This window comes from Antedon bifida, chromosome 8 (genome assembly GCF_963402885.1).
Source record: "Antedon bifida chromosome 8, ecAntBifi1.1, whole genome shotgun sequence".
NCBI classification, from domain to species: domain Eukaryota; kingdom Metazoa; phylum Echinodermata; class Crinoidea; order Comatulida; family Antedonidae; genus Antedon; species Antedon bifida.
The window spans coordinates 19,125,231-19,148,857 of record NC_136233.1 but is presented as its reverse complement, the minus strand read 5'-3'; the positions used below and the strand labels follow the sequence as shown (position 1 = coordinate 19,148,857).

Below are 23,627 nucleotides of genomic sequence, written 5' to 3'. Positions count from 1 at the left end.
GGTTACCTGGACAGGAGGTTGTGTAGGTACTTCAGATTATGTGAAAAAAACGATTGTGTCTCAGAAAGCATCCACTGACATAGTTGACTGACTTCCACATCTAACTTCCCTGCTACCTAATATGACTTGCAAGAAGTCATAACTAGAATACCAATAACTAGCAGAGGATGTACAGTACCTGTAGACAGATACATTAGAAGATTTTATTGTAATTTCTGGCATTATTGCAGTATCTGTAGTACTACAACAAAGCATTTTACTTCTCAAAATAAACGTTGCGTTAATCTTAAGTGACGTGCTTGTCTTTTGTTCAAATCCTTGCCAAAGAACCAATATTTCTGCCAATATATGCCCCATATAAATGCTATAAGTTGCTAGCCATAATACTCACTTGATATAAAGCAAGATTTTAAAAAGAAAATTTTCTTTTAATTATAATTTTAAAACGATAACTGCTCATGATGTTTTCTAAATTACTGGTTTTGGAAAAAAGGTTTTTTTTTTAATATAATAATAGTGTTCACGACTTTTAAGAAAGTTTTAGGAGAGTTGGTTGTAAATGTGTATTGGTTGGCATCATTGACTAATTTCATGTTTTTAAAGTACACAAATCATAATTTTCAACTTTCTTCCTTTAATTTAAAAAAAAGGCTACTTCAGCAGTAGATGTTCTGCAAAATCTTATTTATTTAATATTATTGTACTACACATACTAATAGTGTAATGCTCTATGTTCATGTACACAGCTTTATCTGTATAAACTAACACTTGATTACTATATATATTTTTTTTAATGTTCAAACCCCACCATAGTGTAATACATTTTGGGTGGCGATAAGGTGGCAAATTTTGAGAGAAGGTGGCACCATGTTAGAGAAGGTGGCACATTTTGAGTGAAGGTGGCACATTGCTAGAGAAGGTGGCACATTGCTAGAGAAGGTGGCACCATGTGAGAGAAGGTGGCACTATGTGAGAGAAGGTGGCACCATTTGAGAGAAGGTGGCACTATGTGAAAGAAGGTGGCACTATGTGAGAGAAGGTGGCACTATGTGAGAGAATGTGGCAAATTGTGAGAGAAGGTGGCACATTATGAGTGAAGTTGATACCGTGTGAGAGAAGGTGGCACTATGTTAGAGAATGTGGCAAATTGTGAGAGAAGGTGGCACATTATGAGTGAAGTTGACACCGTGTGAGAAAAGGTGGCACATTGTTAGAGAATGTGCAAAGAGTGAATGAAGGACATGCAATGTGAATAAAGTTGATACCGTGTGAGAGAAGGTGCAAAGAGTGAATGAAAGACGTGCAATGTGAATGAAGGTGGCACATTGTTACTAGTTAGAGAAGATGGCACATTATTAGAGAAGGTGTAAAAGTGTGAATGAAGGTGGCGCAATGTGAGTATGAGAGAAGGTGGCGCAATGTGAGTATGAGAGAAGGTGGCGCAATGTGAGTATGAGAGAAGGTGGCACGATGTGGAAGATGGCAAAGTGTGAATAAAGCTTGTTCAGTGTGTGTGAAGATGGAACATTGTGAGTGAAGGTGGTAACCTTTATTCACCCTAAAGATCCATTTATTCTGTGATTACATTATAGGCTAATAAATAAATGTTTTCAGTGATTTCTTTTTTATTTTTAAAGGAGTTAGTGGAAGTGCATGCAAAACCAAAAAAACATCACCACAAAAAGAAGTCTGGTGAACATCAGGTACACTCTCTTACTTTATTATGAATTCATTTCTTTTAATTTTTACATTTCTTAGTAATCCATTCATTTTGTATTACAATATATTACATACACTTTTTAAAATGTGTTATGTATTTTTTCATTAACAGTTCATGGTTGCCTTTCCAGGACCTCTAATATTCAACCTTTATTACAATTATTAATAAATTAAATAATTTGTATTTATGACAGTTTGTTAATTTGAATTAATTTTGTTATAAACTGCTTTTTAGGTCTTTACAGTTAATATAACCACATCAACTACAGTAATAATAGCTATTTTCACCTGGTTGCTTTTAAATTACAGTTCACATAGTTCTAGTTCTATTAAAAGTTACCAAGCCTTTGGAGAGGGCTTTGGTATACTTGTACGGTACATTATTATGGTATATACTCAAGTACAGCATGCTACACTATGGTGTACCTGTACAGTATGGTACACCATGGCATAATTGTGCAGTACTGCAGGTTTATTTGTACAGTATGGTACACTATGCTGGTACAGTGTGGTATATTTGTACAGTACACTAATACTTGTAAACAGTATGGTACACTATGGTATTCTTGAATATACGGTGTATGTTATGAGTATGGTATCACTATTGTACAATAGTATACTTTGGTATGCTGGTACTGGTTATCTTACCGATCTATTGTTCTCTTCTTATCTCACTATGGTGTATAGTCCACAACATCAAAGAAAAAGGTTTGTTTTTGCATGAATTTTATTTTTTTTTTCAAACACGCATGCAGTGTATTAGCGTTTAGAGTCTTCTAGCATTTCTGACTTTCTATAGTATTTTCTGTCTGTGCATGTATAAACTTTCTATAACTATCATATTTTCTTTTTACATCTTTCCCTAACAGATAGAAACTAGTTATAATGAACTCTGACTTGTATGTATTCATAAACTTAAATTCATAAATAGAGCTGTAACTGACATATGCATGAGTTATTCAACATATTAGTCAGATATTTTCCCCTAATCTGACGTAATTTGTACTTCATACTAAGTACATTGAAGCTACTTGCGAAAAAATAAGCAAGTAATTCTCGGCTGGGCTCGAACCCACGACCTCCAGATCACTAGCCTGGCGTTCATACCTCTAGACCACAGAGCTTGCGCTGATGGCTAGGGGTTAGATTCGAGCCCAAGTAAGTAGCGGGTACTGCACCAACAGGATTATAATTGTTTGTAACTACTGTGGAGTAGGGCAAAACATCTGACCATTTACTCAACACCCTGACGCAAAAGCTACTCCACAGTAGTTACAAACAATTATAATCTTATTCAACCTACTTTTGTGACATCAAAAACATTCTTTTAACACAGAATGCATATTCAGGCATACACTCATATTAGCCTTCATTAGCCTCATCTTTAATATTTTCTTGGAACCTTTATGCTTAAAGCTTGCTTCACACTAAGAAGAACATAAATACAAAAACGTATTATCAGATTATTTTGACCAATCACAAGCGGTGGATACTTCAAACTGTCACTTGCAATTGGTCGACTTACTTATGTTGTGCTCACGTTCTAGTGGGAACTATAATACTCACTACAGTAATAATTTTTCTGTGCTGTTGAGTCTATTTGTCAACATCTTCTAAACCTAACATTAATCTACTTATACTGTCTATGCTGCCTTTTACTGTAGTACTTTTCAAATACATCTGTTGTTGCAATATAATGTGTGCAGTTTCATTTGTTTAGACCTCCTTAACCAAGCCTTAAAAATGCTTTATGTTAATATATGTTTTTGCTTGAAAATCATGGAACTGGAAGACTGTTTTTTTATACATAAATGTATATTGTTCCATCCATCCATTTTCAAATAAATGAAATTGCATAATAAATAACCTCAATGAACGTGTTGAAGTGCACTATGTGTTCCCAAAAAGGAAATATATACAGTTCAATAAGCAGTGAAATAAGAATGTTTCAATGTGGCATAACAACCAAAAAATCAAATCTTTACCTAAATTCCTTTTTAGGAACACATGAGACACCCACTTCTATTGTTGACCCATAGTTTCATCTTAGGCTATTTGCCACATTTTCAATAAATAAATAAATCTCAAAAAGTATTTGTAGCTACATGCTATTACAACATACCCAAATATGGCAAAAGAAAAAAACACTTCTCCAGTGAATAATTTGATGATTTTTTTTTTAAACCTTTCCAGCTTCTTGTAGATGAAGATACAAGAGGAAGCTCTCCAGACTACCAGACCATGGACAGTCCACCAGCATCAGAGACGTTAGCCCATGAAGAGGGTACGTCCTATCAGCATCATGATAGAACAGATAGTGACATGAGCGCAGGTATTGAACATCCGAAAGCGAGTCCTTTGGGTACACTCGTCGCGTACATTACTAAGCAGAGCTACATAGCTGCTCTTATACTAATGATGGTGAGTGATTTAACTACTACAGACTTGGCTTTAGGAGATAATGATGGTTTTGCCTACTTGGATAGAATTGCACAGGGTTTTTAATCCTGTATACTGAGCAAAACATTTTTATTTTTAATATGTAAAATTGTTAGGAATTTAAGGGTAGGAACAGCCTGCTAAATTAGGTAGGTAATGAAAGAAAAAAAAAACAGATAAAGGAAGCGTTTGATCTGCGATGACTGAGGACTGATGACCAACCTTGGTTAGGTCATTTGATGTTCTCATCGGTCATCACCTGAACCTAAATCATCAAACCTGTGTCAAGATGAGGAGCGAAGGCACACATCCTAATATTCCTGCATTCACACATTGAACTAACATGACAGTTTGGGAGTCGCAAATCAAAAGCTCTCTGTAGTAAAGAATGGAGCATACTTTCTAATTACTGTATATGCCTTTATTTTCACAGTTATTTAATTTCCTCGATTAGGAGCCTTACTAAATATCGACAGTTACGTAGAAAAGTAGCCTTTAATTGAAAAGTTAAATCTCAGAAGCAAATTTACACACGCTTATAACATGTCGTCTCTAGTCAGTACCACCACAATCTGCGACTTTTCCGTCGTGACAGTTTAAAACATCGACATCAGTTGAAGTTTTAATTTATCAATGTAATTCCCTCTTGTTTATTGATTAACTATTTAAAACATATTTCCTTTTGTCATTTAGGCATGGAGTATCACCTACCACAGTTGGATGTCCTTCGTACTCCTTCTCTGGGCGTGTGCTTGCTGGATAATTCCAGGTTCCAGAAAGTGCGCCCTGTACAGCTCACCCTTCCTAGTCTTTTACACAGAGTGTCTGATCATTATCCAGTTTATTTATGGATTGAATTTGACAGAAGAGGAACTGCCGGAAACAACAGACAGCGGAGTGAATCTGAACGAGATAGGTTTTCAGAAATACGACCCTCCGTGTATCACATTAGCAGTAAAGGTAATAACTATACTACTATAATACTGTCATAAAACTTATCCTGAATGGTCACTCTTCTATTGTCCCTGAACCTAAATCTTTGTCTAATCTCTCCCTAAAAATCACATGATGAAGTTAAATTTAGGTGATACTTTTTAAGATCAAACATATTCCAATAATTTTTTTTAAACAATAAGAATAAAACAAATTGTGAAAATCCTAAGATTAAAAATGAAACATCACGTAAGTCAGAAAAGAAGTCTCAGTAGCATATGCAGTTATGTTGATATAAAGTTTGTCGTACACCACATATATAGTTTCTTGACGTTTCTATCAGTATTAAATTAATTAGATTGTCTCAGGAGTGAGATAGATAGATATTTTCACATTCTCACTCCTGAGAACGATCAAAGTATATTGATCAAAGCATTGAGAATCTCAACAGTTCTTTTCAGAACTATATATATACATGTGGTGTACCGCAAACTTTATATCAACATTTAATTTCGCCATGCAAACCTTCAAACAATACATACGCAGTTAGTTGGTGAGACTAATTAGATTAGAATACCCTCTTTATAAACAATGCATTACTGGTTCTGTTTTTAAATGGAGTTAATTTCTTACATGTTTAATTGTTTACTTACAGATTTTGTATACATGCATGTTTTGGCTAACACTTCGCCAGTTCTGTCGAGAAGCTAAGCTACGTGAACTTGACCATCACCAAGCTGCAGATGGCATCATTCTTCAGCCGTTCGGAATGATTTTCTCTGATCCAACGCATGAAGTTCAAGGTATTTCTTGACGATTCCATCAAAATTAAAGGACACCTTTCGTTTCCATATAAAAAATTCCTTTTCCTACTATCCCAAGCACTAAAAAGTGGATCAAAATCAACTACACTCATTCTGACTCGCGCGAAACATCCTAATGGACAGTTAAACCATTACTCGGGATTGGATTGTGCTCCTAATTTTGACATTCTTTTGACATAACATAACATAAATCTCTTTATTCATCTCATAAACAAACAAAAACAAGCAAGGAGTAAAGCATATTTTTAACGATGAAAGGGACCTCCAAGAAACCCCAAGGGGCTTGTGATAGGAGGCCCACTAAAACTAGTTACATTACTTAAGATACCGTAGAAAGAATAAATAAATAAATAAATAAATAAATAGACCATTAATTATAACAGGGGACGCGCATTGTTAGGGAATACCATTGCCAGGACAACCAAATACCAGATGAGGTTCGAAACAGAAGCAGAAAGGTTAAATGAACCCACATAGGCATACATACTGTGTACATTACATTATACACACACATGCATGCATGTAATCATGGCATCATGACTTTGATTTATAAAAATACTCTTTTCTTTACAGCTTTAGCCGAGAGGACAGACACTACGGACCAGGTTGATACTGTAAAGAGTGAGACTATGATGATCATAGGCAGTGCCATTATGGACTTGATAGCCAAGTACTGGATCCTGTTGTGTGGCGGCATGTTCCTTATAGTTAGTCTGCAGGACAACGTAGATTGTTTCAAGATAATCTACATGGCGCTTTTCTTGTTCATCATGACAATTTTTGTTGTAAGAAATATTTATTTTTAGAAATCTTAAAAAGCAATTTAATAAATTAAGAGAAGCTTTGGACTTAATAGCTTTCAACAGTGGCAGTGTGCCTGTTTTTTACTAGGCAATTTTGTTTGAGTGCATCGAATGCATAAAATTATACGCGTACGTATAAATATTTTCATCTTCCAAATACCTTTCTGTGACAAATCCTAATTGATGGAAATGAAAATTGCAGCTATTTGCCTAGTGGAAAACGGCTTTAGTGTTTTATTTTATATAATATGGAGGCAGTATATATTTAATTGTTTGTTTGGTAATTTTATTTTCGATCTATAGAAACTACAGATACAAACAAAAGATTTCCCTTATACAAAAGAAGTAGTTTTGTTTTGTAATATTTCAAAATGAATACAGGAGTTTATATATTTTATACAAGCTCATAGAATTTCTTGAAGTTTTTGAGAAATAAATTTGACTTTAGGATTCACCTAATCATGGTTCTTATGTTCAAATTAAGTATAAAATTGTAAAACTACCTGCCCAAGAAACTCAACAAATTTTTATTTTTATTAGTTTTCCTGGCGCCTGTTCCGAGGGATTGTGTATTTGTTCTGGTGGGTTGTCGTCATCTATTCCATGACAGTACTTGTTCTCGTCTACACGTTCCAGTTTGATGAATTTCCCGAGATGTGGCAGAATGCTACAAAACTTAATAATGAAACGTAAGTGTTGTGTTTTTTTAGATATTTATTTTAAGCCCATTTAACAATGATAAATAGATAAAATATACATTTCTTCTATAGAAAAATTCTAAAAAGAACTAGAGAAAAACTATTGTCTCTGAGAAAGAAAAACTATTTTGTTTTATGTAGAAAAAATGTATTTTATATATTTTTTGTATTGTTTAAATCCTTCGCTTCCAGATCTATTTAAGATAATAATTAAGTAAGGATGGGATGAGTCTCGCATAACTAAAAATAAAATAAACATTTTAAAAAATAACAACTCTGGACCATTTTATTTCCGAATCTTCTGAGACCTTAACTTAGCCCATCAGAATTTTTTAAAATCTAATTTCCACTCCATTTATGCTCAATTTGTTGTGTATTTCACAGGTTAAACGACATAGGTCTGGCAATATTTGACAAAACAGAACTGTTTTTGAATCTACTTATTCCTACATCGTTTATCGTCGTCGTCATGGCTCAGATTCACTATTTCCATTCTGTCTTTCTAAAATTAAGTGACATCAAAAGACCTAGGTAATGGTAACATTTGAACATAATAATAATATGTTATATAGCATTTGTTGCGCAAAGCTTTTAAGTACACATTGTAACCCCGCTCATTGGATCGAACACGTAGGACAGCTACCATAATTATGCAGCTAGTAATCAGCGCAATTGTGTGTGCCTTACCTGGCACCCATTTACACCTGGGTGGGGAGGGCAAACATATTAGTTTCTTACATAGGACACAAGCAATGCGACAATCGTTGATCTTGAACTGTTGATTCTACGATCAGAAGTCCAACGTCTAACACAATGCAACACTCATATTTGTAGGGAAAATATATCAGTTAATACCCAATTTTATTTGATTTATTTCGATATCATACAAGAACAAATACAGATAAAAACGCAATCATTTTGTATGGTGACAGAGATAGCCATCTAAATCCCCAAAAGGGGACTTATTCCCTGAGGGGTCTCCAAATCTCAATGAGTTTTATTGTCGAGTCGAGTGGCCAAACGGATAAGCGCCGCCGCTAACCATAGCTATACAATTGGCACAGGTTCACTCCTCGACCATAATCTTGAATAAGGACTGGAGGTCCCTGTGTACACATCTGGCTCGTGTACGCTTTAAAGAACCCAGTACATCTTTCGGAAGAGTAGGAGGTTACCCCGGTGTACTGGTCCATTCAGCCTCTGTCGTTGTGTACAGAAGAAAGGGCACCATTTGGTGGCAGCACTCAACACGAAGGGACCCTTAGGGGAGTAGAAAGTTGTGATATGTCTGAGCCTAGTAGGCTGCGAGTCGCAGGTTATCCCCTCCCCCCATTTATACGTATAATTATTAATCATACATATCAACTTGGTTTTTTTATATAGTGATGGTAACTACAGTACACCCGCTGATGATATAGAGGACAATGAAGGTATAAAAGATGAAGTTGATGCAGAATCAGAACAAAGCAAAGGTAAGGTCATGTGATGTTTTTCTGAAAATCTCTTTATAACCAATTAATTAAATATTTTAAATAATTTGTGTACAATAAATTAGATTTGTAGCACAACAATAGTGAAATATTTTAAGACCGTTAACATGAAAGCTCTGCTTTGTTGGTGAATAATTTATGTTAGTGGCTTTTATGCTGCTCTTGTACTGCTATTTACCTGTCTTTGTATGCTTTGTATTGTTTCCTGAATATTTTATAAATAAATACAGTAGATATCAATTCGGAAGGAAATTTATCAGTGTTTTGATCAAAAGTTTAACATTTTTATACAGTATTTTAAGGCCATGTTGAATCATATTTTATTCCATAATGCTTGGATTTTTTGCAGCTAAGAAAAGCTTGAAGCTATACCTAGCACAGCTGTTCAAGACAGGTTTGGCCTACTACCACAAGATAACATCTACACTGTGGAGAGTCATTGAAATTCACATGATGAAAGTTGTCTTCTTTACTATTATCATGGTAGCATGCCATGAGGTATTTATACCTTTCTATTTAAATTGGAATATCGAATGCTAAGCCTTGCAAAAAGTCTGATTTTAAGAGTAGAGTAGAGCATTGAACCTTTCGTTTGCTTTGCAATGGAACAAATAATTACATTTGTTGAAAGAGGAAAATTTGTTTTATTTTCACCTCATGAAATGATTTGTACTATTGCACTCATAAACATTAAATCCGGTTATTTTGATAATTATTTGAGAAAATGAAGTCTACATCTAAGTAACTTGGAAAATATATTATGTTTCAATGATGGATTTTAAGCACTTTGTCTTTTATAGGTTACAGCAGTGAACTGTGTGTTTTTGTTCCTGATGTTCTTTGCCATTCCTGTCCAGAGCCTTCAAAGACTGTTCTGTCTGATTGCCATCATCTGGGCATCGCTCGTCCTGCTCTGCAAGATGATCTATCAATTGAGTTTTGTAGAAATTGATGTTGAGCCAAACGAAAACTGCACAATACAGGTAATGTATGTACTGTTTATTGCAGGGACTGCCTCGTGAACATCTACATACAAATTAAAATCATATTATTGCAGTAAATGTAGTAGAATAATTTTTGACATGATCCCTTCAAAGTTTTGTTTTGTTTTGTTTTTGACGTTTATGTTCTTTTAAGTTCTGCTATTTATTTGTTAATTTCGTAGCTTAAGTTAGTTAAGATAAAAGGTACCAAGCTTGATTAGCTTCGGCTATATCTTGGCTACCTTTTGTATTGACATTTTTGTTTGATACATTTTTGTTTGATACAATAAAGAAGAAGAAAGAAAGAATTTTACAGTTATTCTTTTTTTATGTTATCCATAAATGTATCCTGATGGTTATCTTTGGGCTAATGAACTTTGCTGTCATGCACGTCAATCTTGGTAAATCATAACCAGATGCATCATTATGCCCTGTTGACACAAATTTTGGTTCACATTGTTTTCACATTCAATGCGTGACAATGTGTGTCATTATTCCAGGTATTGTCACGCATATTTTATGTACAGTACACGCCTTGTGTGCCCAGTATGAACCGCATCGTTACGTATGCTATTTCACATGGTCTGCATGGGCAACCTATGCGCATATCATTCAAAAACCCATCGTGAAGTATACGCAATTATGATCGCCCATGTCTTGAACTAGTTGTGAACTGCACGCCATATCCCCCAATGACACGCATACCTTACGTCACAAATTTAGAATGAAGGAACAAACATGTTGACCATTTGTGCCCACATTTTATGCATTGTCCCACAAGTTGCCACACACGATTCCTGCATTGTCACGCATGCAGTGTGGGACCAAAATTTCAACAGGCTTTACTAATTATCTTTTGTGCAGTTATGTTTAACTTAGCAGTTAGTTATTATTACAGTTAATGAATTCTTTTTAGAGTGAAAGCACTGCACACTGGCTTGGTTTTGAAATCCCAGATAAAGAAAGTTTTCCTGAATATGTACAAGTAAGTAATCAGTTTGAATTTTTTAAACGGTTATGTTAAGTACCACACAGTAGTTTCAACTCAACAAATGAAATATCAAGAGACTTTAGTAAAGCATGACCAAACAATAGAGGGTGTTATCAGTAATTTAAATAACAATAGAGGTATATTGTGACAACGGTACTAATTGCATAACATAAACAGCTGGCCTTCTCTACTTTCTTATAACCAAGCACCTGATAATTGATACTCCTCATGAAACAGCCTGTAGTGCATTAAAATGTTATGTAAATGCAACTTTGACTATTTCTGAAGCTCTGTCTACACAAATGTGATGTGGCCATATCTGGACACAATGATGTCATATTACTACCCTATTTGGGCACATCACACTTTTTTTGTCAAACTAATTTGATTATATTTGTCATCACCTTATCAAGCATTTTGTTTTCTTCTACAGGGATATGTGTTCATAATTGTAGCCTTGATTTTGAACTCAATTGTCACCTTGCATCAAAAGCAACATTACTTTGATCAAGGGAAAGCAGTCCCAAAAGAGGTCATTATATTTGAAGGGGTCAACAGAGACAACGCCGATGAGGGCCTGGTCAATATGTTTAAGTTTATGGCTAACTACGGCTTCTATAAGTATGGTCTTGAGGTATAGTAATATATGCATGGTTTTCCCCAGCATTTTATGAGTTTTTGTTGGTGACCACTCCCCCAAACATCATTCATCAACCCTCCAGGAGGCAGAACTTCAATTGTAGACCTGGATCAGACATTTATTGATGGCGCCAATTACACAATGATTTTCGACAATCATAATTCTCAGAATATTTACTAAAAAGCTGAACGTTCATTATCACCATCAGATGTCACTTTCCCATACAATAGAACTAATACTGAACGGCATATGATGTATGTAATTAATATGTAATTAACCAATCAAAATGGCAATGATACACTCTAAATTTTCTATTGATTTCTGTTCTGTTTTCAGATGTCATACATTATGATTGTGATAACAGTGTGCATTCGTCTTGACATATTTGCCATCGTCTACATCACGTTCCTTTTGATCATGATCTTCTTGGATCGTAAGGTCGTGATGGTCATCTGGCCGATCTTCCTCATTGTCTTGGCCATTCTTCTACCGGTCACCTATTGCCTGTGCCTAGGACTGCCGCCCATTTTTTGTATCAGTAAGTATTGAAAAAAAACCCTTATTGTAACATAATAGTTTTGTAGTGGTTTTTTTGTCGACCAACTTAATTCCGTAGTTCAAATCCTGTCCCAGTTCCAGAATCTGACCAACAGTACACAGCACCACTGTCTAAAGGGTTTTTCACACCTGTTCTGGTCCGGCAAATAAAGTCAATGTTTCGTTTTCACGACGCTCCACCCGGCTATGCGCCAACCGATCGAACATTGACGTTCGATTTGATTTGCCGGATAGCATGGTGTACTTAAGTTTCTTATCTGAAGTAATCATAAGTGTACCACAACCACCAGTTACTTGTCTTATTTATTATGAGTATTTCTGTTGAATAATGTGTGAAATCTTTAAATATTAATAAAGTGGAGTGGAGTTGTATCTTGGTGATTTAGATGCTCGCCTACCGATCCCATGTTGCTGGGTTCAAATCCTGTCCGACGTTATCATGACAGAAATAAGACTTTGTGAACAGGGTTGCCACCTTTGAGAAGGACAGAAATGAAATCATGTATGGTTATCCTTGGCAATATGGCTAAATTTAGAATACCTGTACTATAATAATAGATTAATTTTTTTTTTTCAGATTACATTTGGGATGGTTTAAATAAACAATTAGTAACTTGGCTGTACCTACCACTATATGACCATCCCCTCAATGCTAAGTTTATCATAGGTAAGAGATAAAGTACAAACATCAGGAAATCTAATCAAATTGTTTATTTTTTTGCTACTTTGTAAACAGGTCTTATACCCCTTTTCACATTAAAAACTCTGAATAAATAGTGTGTCAGTGTCTCCGATGTGCTACAGGTTTCATTCACATCAATTCTGTAAAGGTGGCCTTATGTTCGACATGGAACTCAACTCAACTGTCGACATAAGTGCTCCGAGCAATTGACAGATACAAACAAAATGTCAACATAGGCTTAGTTGCTTTCAATTGCCCATGTTCTATTTTTTCCGGAACTGAAAACTTTGAATTGAGTCACGCATTCGATATGGGTAACTGGGACCAGTAAGGATCAGTTTGATTTTTCAGTAAAAGCGCTTGCGCATACTGGTTCTATACAACTACAAATCACGTTGTGGGCGCCATAAGATAACCATGATTAGTTACAATCAATTCCCGTGTTGACATAAGCGGTTGTACATGGTTAGTCAAAATGTCGACGTAAACGCTCTTGCCCAACTAGTTCCTTTCAGTTGAGTTGAGTTCCATGTTCATTTACATTGAGATTTTGGAAGCTTCTCTTTTTTCTCATATATAGTATGCCTCTCTAGATGATAAATATATTAAATAAATAAACTTTGAGCCGAGGGACAACCTTCTGACCCTAAACAACTAATGGCATTAGGTAACTAGATTGTACACTTTTCCGTTTCAGCTGATTTCTTTCAACTGCTGTTAGTTAGTCTTCAATGGCAAGTATTCCTGAAGGAATCACAGACAGGATTTCCTGGAGGCAACAACAATGTGGCAAAGGACACGTTCAAAGATGATGCCGAAAGAATCACATCAAATCCTGTACCAAACTTTACCTTTAACAAGTATGTATCAATAGAAATTTAACAAAAGAATGTGGCAGGGTCATTGCACATTATAGCAATAAAGTTGAAGGCTATCCTCATCTATTGTAAATGTGGGGAATAACCCGCGTCTTGCAGTCCAACTGAGCTGTATTGCACAGGTGTGGATGACACATACAAGAACTCCTCAAAGGGTCCCTTTGTGTTAAGTGCTTCAACCAAACAGCGTCATTCATCTGTCCACAATGACAGGGGCTGAAGTGGACCAGCATACCATGGTAATTCCCTACTCTTCCGAAAGATGAACTGGATTATTTAAAGTGCACATGAGCCAGAATTGACATCAAAACAATGGTCGAGTGTCTTGAACCTGTGCTGATTGTATAGCTATTGTTTACAGCGCCGCTTAACTGCTTGGCCACTCAATTTGATTAGAACAATTATAAGATAAGATAAAAACTTGAAACTGGAGGTCCTTTCAGAAGAGTAGGGGGTTATCTCAGTGTTTTGATGTGGAAACTGGAGGCATGAAAGGAAGCTTATTGTGTTGTTTTGCCTAGTATCCACAGGTTGTTCTCACAATGTGAGTTATAACTTTAGAAATATTACATCATTTTTAAAATGTACAATGTTTTTGTTTCATTCTAGATCGTACTTGGATCTTTGCAAGGTATGTCTACCATAAATTTTATCATACTTTTTAAATATTAAAAAAAAAAAAGCGAAAAGCTAAATCAAAACGATAAAACAGCCAGCAAAGTTAGCAGAGCTTTCGGGCAACACTAGCCTTTCATCAATGCAAGTGAAGGAATTTGGATATATATATATTTTTATTGTTTATTTTATATATATAAGTTTGAAATACTGCAACTATTTTTGTTGACATCACTTTTATTCTTCTACCCTACTTTACCCACCAGAGTGCTGTCTTAGGGTACAATTTCTGGGTGTGCCTGGCTATTCTGTACATTACAGCCACAAGCCACACCAATATTCTAGGTGTAGGCTATCTTATCATAGCCTTCTCCTGCCTAGGTTTTGGCCGTAACTTACTCATGAAACCTATGGCTGAGGCGGTCAAGTTGTAAGTACAATAAGCACAAAAGCCACTGATTGCTGCCTGATGTAAACTAACCCACGTATTTGCATAGTAATCTGCATAATATTAGCATGTTAGAATATGATTTGCATAATTATCTGGAAAATACATAAACTATGTCAAATAAGTGTGTAAATATCAATTTAATATCTACCTTTTAAACAGAATCTATAGGGTAATAGGCAAAGCACATTTTTTTTAAACAAATTTACACTGACTATTTTATTATCTTCTAAGAAGTCTTTGAGGAAAAAAAAGTATTATTTTGATATTTTATCTTGACAAATTAAGCTTGGTTCGCACTAGGGTGCAACGCAACGACATAAGTGCAACACAAGTAAATGCTTGTGATTGGTCCAATTACTTGCATTGCGCTTACATCCCTGTATTGCATCTTAGTGGAAACTAAGCTTTAAAGTATGTAATTTGCCAGATAATGTTTTGTAATAGCTAGATTTGTTTTGGGATTGTATATGAAAGAGAAATAATCTGACAGTGAAACTAATATATATATATGGTGATGATAAATATGAAAAAATATACATTCCAATTGACTGTTAACTTTTAGTGTCTCCCTCACCTACCTTCCCGAAACAAAAGCTTGCTATACTGTATTGTCTCTTTATTCTCTTTCGCTAAAGCTGCTTCCACATTAAGCCTGAATTCAGTATGGCACCCTGAGAAAAATATCACATAAAATGGGTTCCTTGGTAAAGCATAGAGTCATTCACAGCATAATTGTACGATTTGGATCTGAATTTGGAGCGATGGAGCAAGAAACCATTTTTTCCTGATTTTTTCAATTGACCAATCAACAGTGTTCATGAATGATCTATGTGACACACAGGACAACCAAATTCGTACTCGATGTGAAAGCGTGCTCAACACTTAAATTATTTGCTCAGAGTGCTGACTGAATCTGGGCACAATGTGAAAGCAGCTTAAAACATCATTATGGTGTTTGGCCATTTAACTACTGAATATTTATACCATAGCACCTAATCTCGTTACAGCTATGCACTATTACCGCAACTAACCTAGATATGATTTAACATGTTTGCTGCCAGCCACATGATATTATAGAAACTCCCCAAAGCCCTAAGCTTGTTTCCACTTGGACGAGTAAGTAAGTAAGTAATTTGACCAATCATGACACGATGGATCATCCAAACTGTTGCATGTGATTGGTCAACTCACTTGCATTGCACTTTGTCAAGAGGAACCAAGCTTTATGCTGTTGCTGTATCTTATGTTTTTATGTGAAAAGGAGGAATTCTTTCGAACCCTACGAAAAAATAAATTCTAATGGCATGTCTGCAGCCAAAGTTACAGACATGCCATTGGTTACAGACATGACATTAGAACAAACAAATGTCAACCTTCAATTTGGTGTTAATAATTATTTTAATGTGAATGTCTCTCTCTGAGCCAAATTTAAAATTGACCAGATATTTTTGACTTGATGCAATTTTTTTTGGTACCCTTTGAAGGCCTGGTCACGCTTGATATCACAAACTATGCAGCAAACAGGTTTTACAAAGCTTAAACTTTGCAGAATGTCAACACTGGAAAATTATCTTTTAACTCAATTTTCTTTACCTTTATTTGTTGCAATTTGATTTTGTTCTTTTTGTTTTGTTGTGTTTTTTTTTTTCTGTATAACATTTCTTTATGTCATTTGTTTTTTACACTACTTTACAGACCTTAGTATTTCAATACATGTTTTACATCACCATTGCTATGATGTTTGTGACGGGCACATCTCGTATCAGCTTATTCGGTATGTTCTATGTCCTTTTCGCGATGTTCTACTTTTTATACGGTCCTGATTACCTGATACGATCTAGACGATTCCTCCTAAGAGCGTAAGTCCAGTAATCACCATCTAAAACCATTTCAAATTTCACAAAATTCATTTAATAGAAGTTTGAAATTTTATCATTTTACTCAATTCATAAAACACGCAAATCATTTTGGATTTAACCGTTTATGGTTTTGTCAAGGACTGAACAACTTAACATTACTTAACATTGAATATTATCAGTTTTCTCCTAAGGGCTTTTGGGATTGCTGGATATATCTAAAATTATGAAATACTAATTGCATTCAGAAATTTAAAACATTATTGTTTAAAAATGTGTGTGTTGCACTTTCTTTTCAAACTTTTCAGAATTGTTTTGCAATACTAACATCACATAGACTAATCATTTCAGCTTGTGTTTTTATCTCAATAGTTAACAATTAAAGGTTTGAATAAGGCAAATAATCACTAGTAAAGTAGCGTTGTGTTTTTAAATATGTAAAAAAGTATGGTTGAGAATCGAAACGTTGATACATTCTCAGTCATATTTTATTATTCTCAGTTTTTTTTTCACAAAACTAAATTTACGAGTCAATAATACTACCTAAATCTAACATACGTTTTGTAGACTGGCAATTAACTAATCCGAAAAAATAGATTCACATTAATATTAACAGACTGCAGTAACTTTAAGGGAGTTATTGCAGCAATCATATTACGGTACTATATACCATCACTTTTTGCATGGCATGCTTTTGTGTGTAATAGTGTATTACATGGAATGTTGGCCATTGATAGTACTGTTTAATAATATTTTAATTAATTATGTTCAGCAAAAAGATTAATTTTCATGTTTCATATTAAACCTGATGAATGAATTTTGCATTTTAAAATGTGTCCTTTTCATATTTTCTCTATTGTATAATCAAAGATTACCACACGCTTAACATCAAATTTGCTAATCGTCTGTTTTTAATGCAAGGCATTCCATGTCAATTTTATTTATTTTCTTTTGTACAAATCATGAAAACACATAAGGTTTGTCACAAATACCTTGATTTCACGAGAAACGTCATTGCACAATGCATGATGAGAAGGGTTTTGGAGCAATAGCGCCATCGTATAATACAAACTTTATATACTGGTGGTGGCGCTATTGCTCCCAAACCCTTCCCATTATGCATCACTCACACAATTTGCGATAAACTTTATTGATTTGGAGATTATGTCATATCCGTCATTTACTATTTGCAAGCTCTTTGTTTTGAGAAATAATGAGCATCAAATCGATCGAATACAATTTACAGATTAATTGTCTCAATAAATTATACGCTTATATAGACCAAGCTTTTGGAAGCTTCTATATTTTTAGTCTATGCAAGAGTGTTGGAGAAAGTTAAGAAGAGACAATACTCAACTATTACTAATGACAACTTGTTTCCTCCTATTTTAAAGATGGAATCTAGTTATATTATACAACCTGTGCGTAGTGATCATGAAAGTAGGCCTGCAGATTCTAACATGCGCCTACATAAATGATGTCCTGGTTGAGGGTAACTGTCTGTGTGCCCTCATTCAACTCCTTGGTGTTGTATGTTTACAGGAGGGTTACACACCTGTTCCTGTTATTGATAGTGAGTAACATTCTTAATTTAAAGTCAAAAGCCTCAAAATGGAGTTCTCTACTTCCAGAAAAGATGATGGGTCTTCTGATTTATCATTTGAATCTTTATCCAGTGGGTGGATCATTTTTGTTCAGATATTTTTTAAATGAATGATCTGATTAAAATATGGGGAAGAGAGAAGTTCAACGAAGCACCCTTTTCAGCAAACACCCCACCATTTGACAGATCCACATAGTTTCGTATAATTAATTTAGTAATGTTTTATAATGCCAATTGGTTGACAGAGTGCGTAGGCTACCATACATGGCCTGTTAGCATTAAATTTCCCTTCCTAACACCGGACGAAGGGCACTGACTTCTCGCCAAATTCGGAACTTCGTCCTGGACCTGACTTGTTATTTTATAACCATGATTTCTTTTGTGTTTTAAAGGTTGTGATTGTGTGCTGCCCGAGGATGAGAGCGGTCTCAGTTGGGATATTGTCTGTTTCTGTTTTCTAATCGTCCAAAAGAGAATATTTACAAGTTACTATTTCCAGTACATTGTCATTGATCTTCAAGAAGAGAAGAAGCTAGCATCAAAGTAAGATATTAGGCAGCGTTACATTTGACCTATGACCTAGAACATATGGAGGTACTATTCGCATATTCCTAGGTCCTACATCAACCCAAATCGCAAAGTCCATACTGTGTGGTTTTAGTAGGCAATGCCATAATCTAATTAATGGGTTTGTGACTTCTTGCTCCCTAGCTTTAGTGGTGAATTCCTCTTTTAGAGTTAGTCTTCTAAGATAGGACTTTAAATAGTAGGTCTGGTGTTCATAATTCACTTAAATAAAGCCTACCTAGTAATCTTTTGAGGTGAGTAGCGATTACCACCTGACGTACTAGCACTGCCTCTGTCTTGGATAAAAATTGGCATTCATATGTATGAATGTCAAGGTTTACATGACCCTAGAGAAACATGAATGTAATATCTAGTCCACCTACAGTATTAGCATGTTATGTGAATTATAATTACATCTCTTGAGAGCAGTGTTTTTCAGCTACTTTCTTGTTTGGTCATATTTATACAGATGTCTGATGTCACAATGTTCAATTTCAGATCATTGTGGATGTGGTTTGCGTTACTTTGAATTTCATTTACGATTTTTTATTACAGAGGAGCAGAATTGATCAATGAAATCTTAGCAGCTAAAGTGCGTAACAACAGAATAGTGGAATCCCACATTCTGAAAAAAGTTAAGCTAAAGTATGTTTTTAAATTTTGTATTTCTTTTTTATGTACACTATGTACATTATTCTTTGATTGTTTTTTATGGTGGGTTACTATTAGAAGGGGGGTTACTATTAGAGTGTGGGTTACTATTCGAAGATTTACGGTAATTGATTTCCAGAAACAGATTAACTGATTTTCACAGGGATATATTTTCATAGCCATGTTTCTGATTTGAATTTATTTTCCTTAACAACACAGAACAGACAAAATTCGAGAAAAACAGATGAGGGTTAAGAATGAAGATGAGTACAAAGAGCCTTTAGACCATGGTGAAGGTAAACACTCAATTTTTCTAGGCCTTATGGACCTACAGCAGCACCACCATGATCACCACATGTATTTCCCATACAATTTTACTTGCGGGTGTAATTGCTTGTGAATTTGTTTGCAAGATTATCAAATGTACTTAGTATAAAGTACAAATTACATCAGAGTAGGGCAAAACATCTGACCATTTACTCAACTCCCTGACGCAAATCTACTCAACAGTAGTTAAATACAATTACGATCCCTTATAATTACACAATATTGCTCTCGCCAGTAGCATCCATTCCTTTCACTTGCTAAATCCAAAGTCCCTTACATTTACGCCATATCACTCTCAAGTAGCACAAAGCAAACTCCATGTGGTTTTTTTTTGTAGCTATCCGTGGAACAGCAGGTTACTACATGTTTGTGGATGAAAGTGATGATGACTTTAGTGACCTGGAAGATGAATCAATCCATGAATATGGTCAGCCAGAAGACCCTATTCCCTCAGGAAAGATGAAGAGAAGAAATTCAGTCAGTGAATTGGAAAGGAAGCAATCTCCATGGCAGGTAAAGTCATGGCAGTAGAATTCTAATTTTATAAAAAGAATCTTGTGTTTAAGGTCTTTAATTTGAAATTCTATTTTACTAAGATTTTTGTTATGTTCTCATTTTTTAGTTGGCTTTCCAAGCTTTTATGACAAGTCCAAAAACAGCACTTGAAAATGATGAAGCTATGTCGCCAACATCACCAACAGAACCAGGTAAGTAGAGAATTGTATTGTGTTGTTTGTTTTATGAATCATTATTGGTTAATTCTCTCTCTTCTGTTGTCGTGTACATTTTTAAAAGGAACTTTTAAAGATCTATAATGGATTTTAAATAGAATTATGAACATTACTATCTCTTTACAGTCATAAGTTCATTATTAATAATTTAATTTAGTATTTAAGACGACCAGTCATTAAACTAGCATCATCTTTCTAGGCCTTCCAATTATTGATGAAGAAAAGAAAGATGATGTCGATGAATCTCAGCCAAGTACTAGCACAACAGCATTAATAGGTAAGGTTGTGTCTTTCATTGAAGACTGTCACACAAAATGAATATTTATCTGAAGCCCTGGCATCAGCTGGGAAGTAACAGTTTTGCAAAACCATGGTCAGTTGATGTCATCTGTTAGGGTACAGGTCTCTAATAATCTTCCTCCATAATGTCTTTACCTATGAGCTGCTCTACAGCAGCCATGGGGTTGGTGGTTTTCTACGATGCAGGTCTCTAACAATCCTCTTCCTCGCTAATGCCTTTACCCATTATCTGCACTACCATAGTCATGGAGTTTATGTCATCTGCCATGTTCTATAGAGTTGATGGTCTTCTAGGCATCTCCCATGGCATCTCCCATCTGCACCACCACATAAATGATGTTTTTGTTTTTAAATTTAGCAACAATGATACCTTTGCCATTTTTACCCGACATATTTGTTGTCATCTTTACAAACAGATGGAGAGGGAGATGAAACCGATGTTGACCTTGGTACCAAATCAGTTGATGATGCCTTAGAAGATGCTGTCGGTGGTATACTGGATACATTTATAGATGATGAGGAGGAAGAAGGTATGTGAATCATTAAATTGGTTGCCAGCCATTCATATATACTGTTCGTTTCAAACGTTGCTTGATTATTAATACTGTATTACTTTCCTAAAGGTCTTTCTACACTATCAAACTAGTTTGACAAAAACAGTGTGATGTGCCCAAATATGGTAGTGATATGCTTAAATATGGTAGTGATATGACATGTCATGTTCATATATGGGACCATATCAAAATTTGCTGCAGTAACTACATTTTGTTTACTCTTTTACCTTGTTTGGGTATCTATGCACACTGTTTATTGCAGTGACTGCCTTGAAACAAACTAGAATCATGTTATTACAGTAAAAACATTTAGTTACTGAAGTTACAGAACAGGAAATACAAGTTTGTCCTTTTCTGTTCAATATTATGTAATAATATGATTATTTCTTTGCAGGCACCGGATGTTGGGACAAATTTGTAAACATAATGAAGTTAGCGTGGAGAATATTTTTACGCCTTATTGATTCAGTGATAGGCTACTTGGACAAAGCCTCTGAAGAGTACAGATATGTTGCTAAGGAGTTGAAACGAATGTCTGCTGAGGGAAAACGAAGACGATCTGAAAAGGTTTGGGAAAGATATATTAAAAAATAATTTGTATATTATTATATAAAGATCTCCACACTGGCCCATGGCAGGTATATTCCAGTCCCATTCAACATCCTGCTATGATGAAAGATAGAACTGCTTGTTTCTAAACTGCCCTTCACACTGACTGATCAATAGCACTACAGTAGCCTAGGGACATCCCTATTAAAAGTGAAACAGGCCAATATGTCTTCTTTTTTTTTATTGAAAGGGACAAGCGTCCTTTATAGTTCTACTGTATTTTAATGTATAATTTGTTTTTGAGCAGAGAGTTACCGTACTACATTCTAGTGAAACAGACGAGGACGATAAGGTAGTTGACGAGGGAGCTGTCAAATCTGTCCCGCGGTAAGATTACAAATTTATTTAAAGATTTTGTGAATAACCTTCTTTATACAGGAACCTCTAAGTCTACTGGAGATGTTGATGTAATATTACTATTTGTACTACACTGTCATGTCTACTACAATGATAATGATAGATGAAATATATTTTTATAATTCTTCTTGCTGTGAATATTTTTAAAATTTTTATTGAATGTTTTCATCCACATTTTGTAAATATGGTGATATTACTTTTTGGGCTGTTTATGTTTATGACAATAAACAATTACAAAAACATTGTAAGCAAATAAATATGAATGTTGTAATTTCTTTTAGTTTCATGTTATATTTCTCAAAAATAAGTTTGAATCAGTTAGTCATTACGTACTGGTCCTGCTGAATTTAATTGCACTTTAATTTATTTTAAGTGTGAAGTGAAGTCATTGGTGGTGGTTGTCACAGAAATTTACTTTCTTGAATAGTTATGTTATACCTTTATACCTATACCCATCATTGTAAGCACTCCAATCTGTTGCATATATGTATATGTATATATTTTTTTCATTTCATTTTGAATTTATCCTGTTCCACACACTATCCTGATCCGTATACCTGTAAGTTAAACATTCCAAATACTGCTTTCTGATTAGTTGCAAAGTGTAATCTGCATGGGAATATTTTTCACTGCTGCACCAAAATATATTCTCATCTTTCAAGTGTTAAGATAAGGGGTATAGAAAACCATAGTCATAGTCCACAGGTTCAAGACAAGGCATTCTGGTGGTAGAACATGTCTTCTCAGAAAAGGACTTAAAACTGGATGTCCAGTATACACATCTGGCGCGTTGCACTTAAAAGAACCCAGTGCATCTTTCAGAAAGAGTAGGGGTTGCCCCAATTCTCTGGTTAATTTCAGGCGCTGTCATTTTTCACTGCATTGAACTAACAACCCCATCAGTGTAATTGGAAGAGTGCCAATTAGATAAAAATGGATTACTAACTTTTCTTTTTCATTTTGTCTTTTGCTTAAAAAGTGTTATTTTGGTGATTTAGTTAGTTAAGAATTGATGTTGTTGTGACTACTTTTCTAACACTCTTTCTGCATGAATGCTTCTGTATTCTGCGTATTTTTCACTACAAATTGGTCTTGGCAAATGCACAATATTATATATTTTGAATAACTTAAATAATGGGAAAATAGCAGGGGTTTGACAAGAACAACTATTTTAAATATTTGGGGTGTGTAGGTTGGCATCTCCACTAATCTCATAAATGTTCTGTATATATACTTTATAATTATTATATTGTAATGAAACTTAATTATATATGTTACAATTTTGATCTCTTTACAGTGTTACCATTAGTGATGATGTGACAACTCTTGAAATAGATTCTGCTACTAGGAGGTGGGTACATTTTATGC

At 34.9% G+C, this 23,627-nt stretch overlaps 1 protein-coding gene across 9 annotated transcripts in view; it reads left to right on the top strand.

Moving 5' to 3' along the window:
• LOC144849712 (piezo-type mechanosensitive ion channel component 1-like) overlaps positions 1–23,627 on the top strand; it is a 52,008-nt gene that overhangs the window by 16,200 nt on the left and 12,181 nt on the right. For 5 of the 9 annotated variants that reach the window (XM_078706732.1, XM_078706726.1, XM_078706724.1 and 2 more), the window contains 29 exons: positions 1,638–1,703; positions 2,407–2,427; positions 3,913–4,140; positions 4,852–5,118; positions 5,747–5,894; positions 6,489–6,700; positions 7,259–7,407; positions 7,801–7,947; positions 8,800–8,888; positions 9,256–9,404; positions 9,707–9,889; positions 10,806–10,874; positions 11,314–11,514; positions 11,857–12,058; positions 12,656–12,745; positions 13,458–13,620; positions 14,248–14,269; positions 14,520–14,683; positions 17,955–18,133; positions 18,556–18,706; positions 19,286–19,375; positions 19,601–19,677; positions 20,046–20,221; positions 20,331–20,415; positions 20,639–20,716; positions 21,156–21,269; positions 21,688–21,860; positions 22,150–22,229; positions 23,557–23,610. In XM_078706732.1, the coding sequence (XP_078562858.1) occupies positions 1,638–1,703; positions 2,407–2,427; positions 3,913–4,140; positions 4,852–5,118; positions 5,747–5,894; positions 6,489–6,700; positions 7,259–7,407; positions 7,801–7,947; positions 8,800–8,888; positions 9,256–9,404; positions 9,707–9,889; positions 10,806–10,874; positions 11,314–11,514; positions 11,857–12,058; positions 12,656–12,745; positions 13,458–13,620; positions 14,248–14,269; positions 14,520–14,683; positions 17,955–18,133; positions 18,556–18,706; positions 19,286–19,375; positions 19,601–19,677; positions 20,046–20,221; positions 20,331–20,415; positions 20,639–20,716; positions 21,156–21,269; positions 21,688–21,860; positions 22,150–22,229; positions 23,557–23,610 (3,827 nt within the window). The remainder of the gene's footprint in view (positions 1–1,637; positions 1,704–2,406; positions 2,428–3,912; positions 4,141–4,851; positions 5,119–5,746; positions 5,895–6,488; positions 6,701–7,258; positions 7,408–7,800; positions 7,948–8,799; positions 8,889–9,255; positions 9,405–9,706; positions 9,890–10,805; positions 10,875–11,313; positions 11,515–11,856; positions 12,059–12,655; positions 12,746–13,457; positions 13,621–14,247; positions 14,270–14,519; positions 14,684–17,954; positions 18,134–18,555; positions 18,707–19,285; positions 19,376–19,600; positions 19,678–20,045; positions 20,222–20,330; positions 20,416–20,638; positions 20,717–21,155; positions 21,270–21,687; positions 21,861–22,149; positions 22,230–23,556; positions 23,611–23,627) is intronic. The other 4 variants (XM_078706725.1, XM_078706730.1, XM_078706727.1 and 1 more) reach the window with 2 other exon arrangements.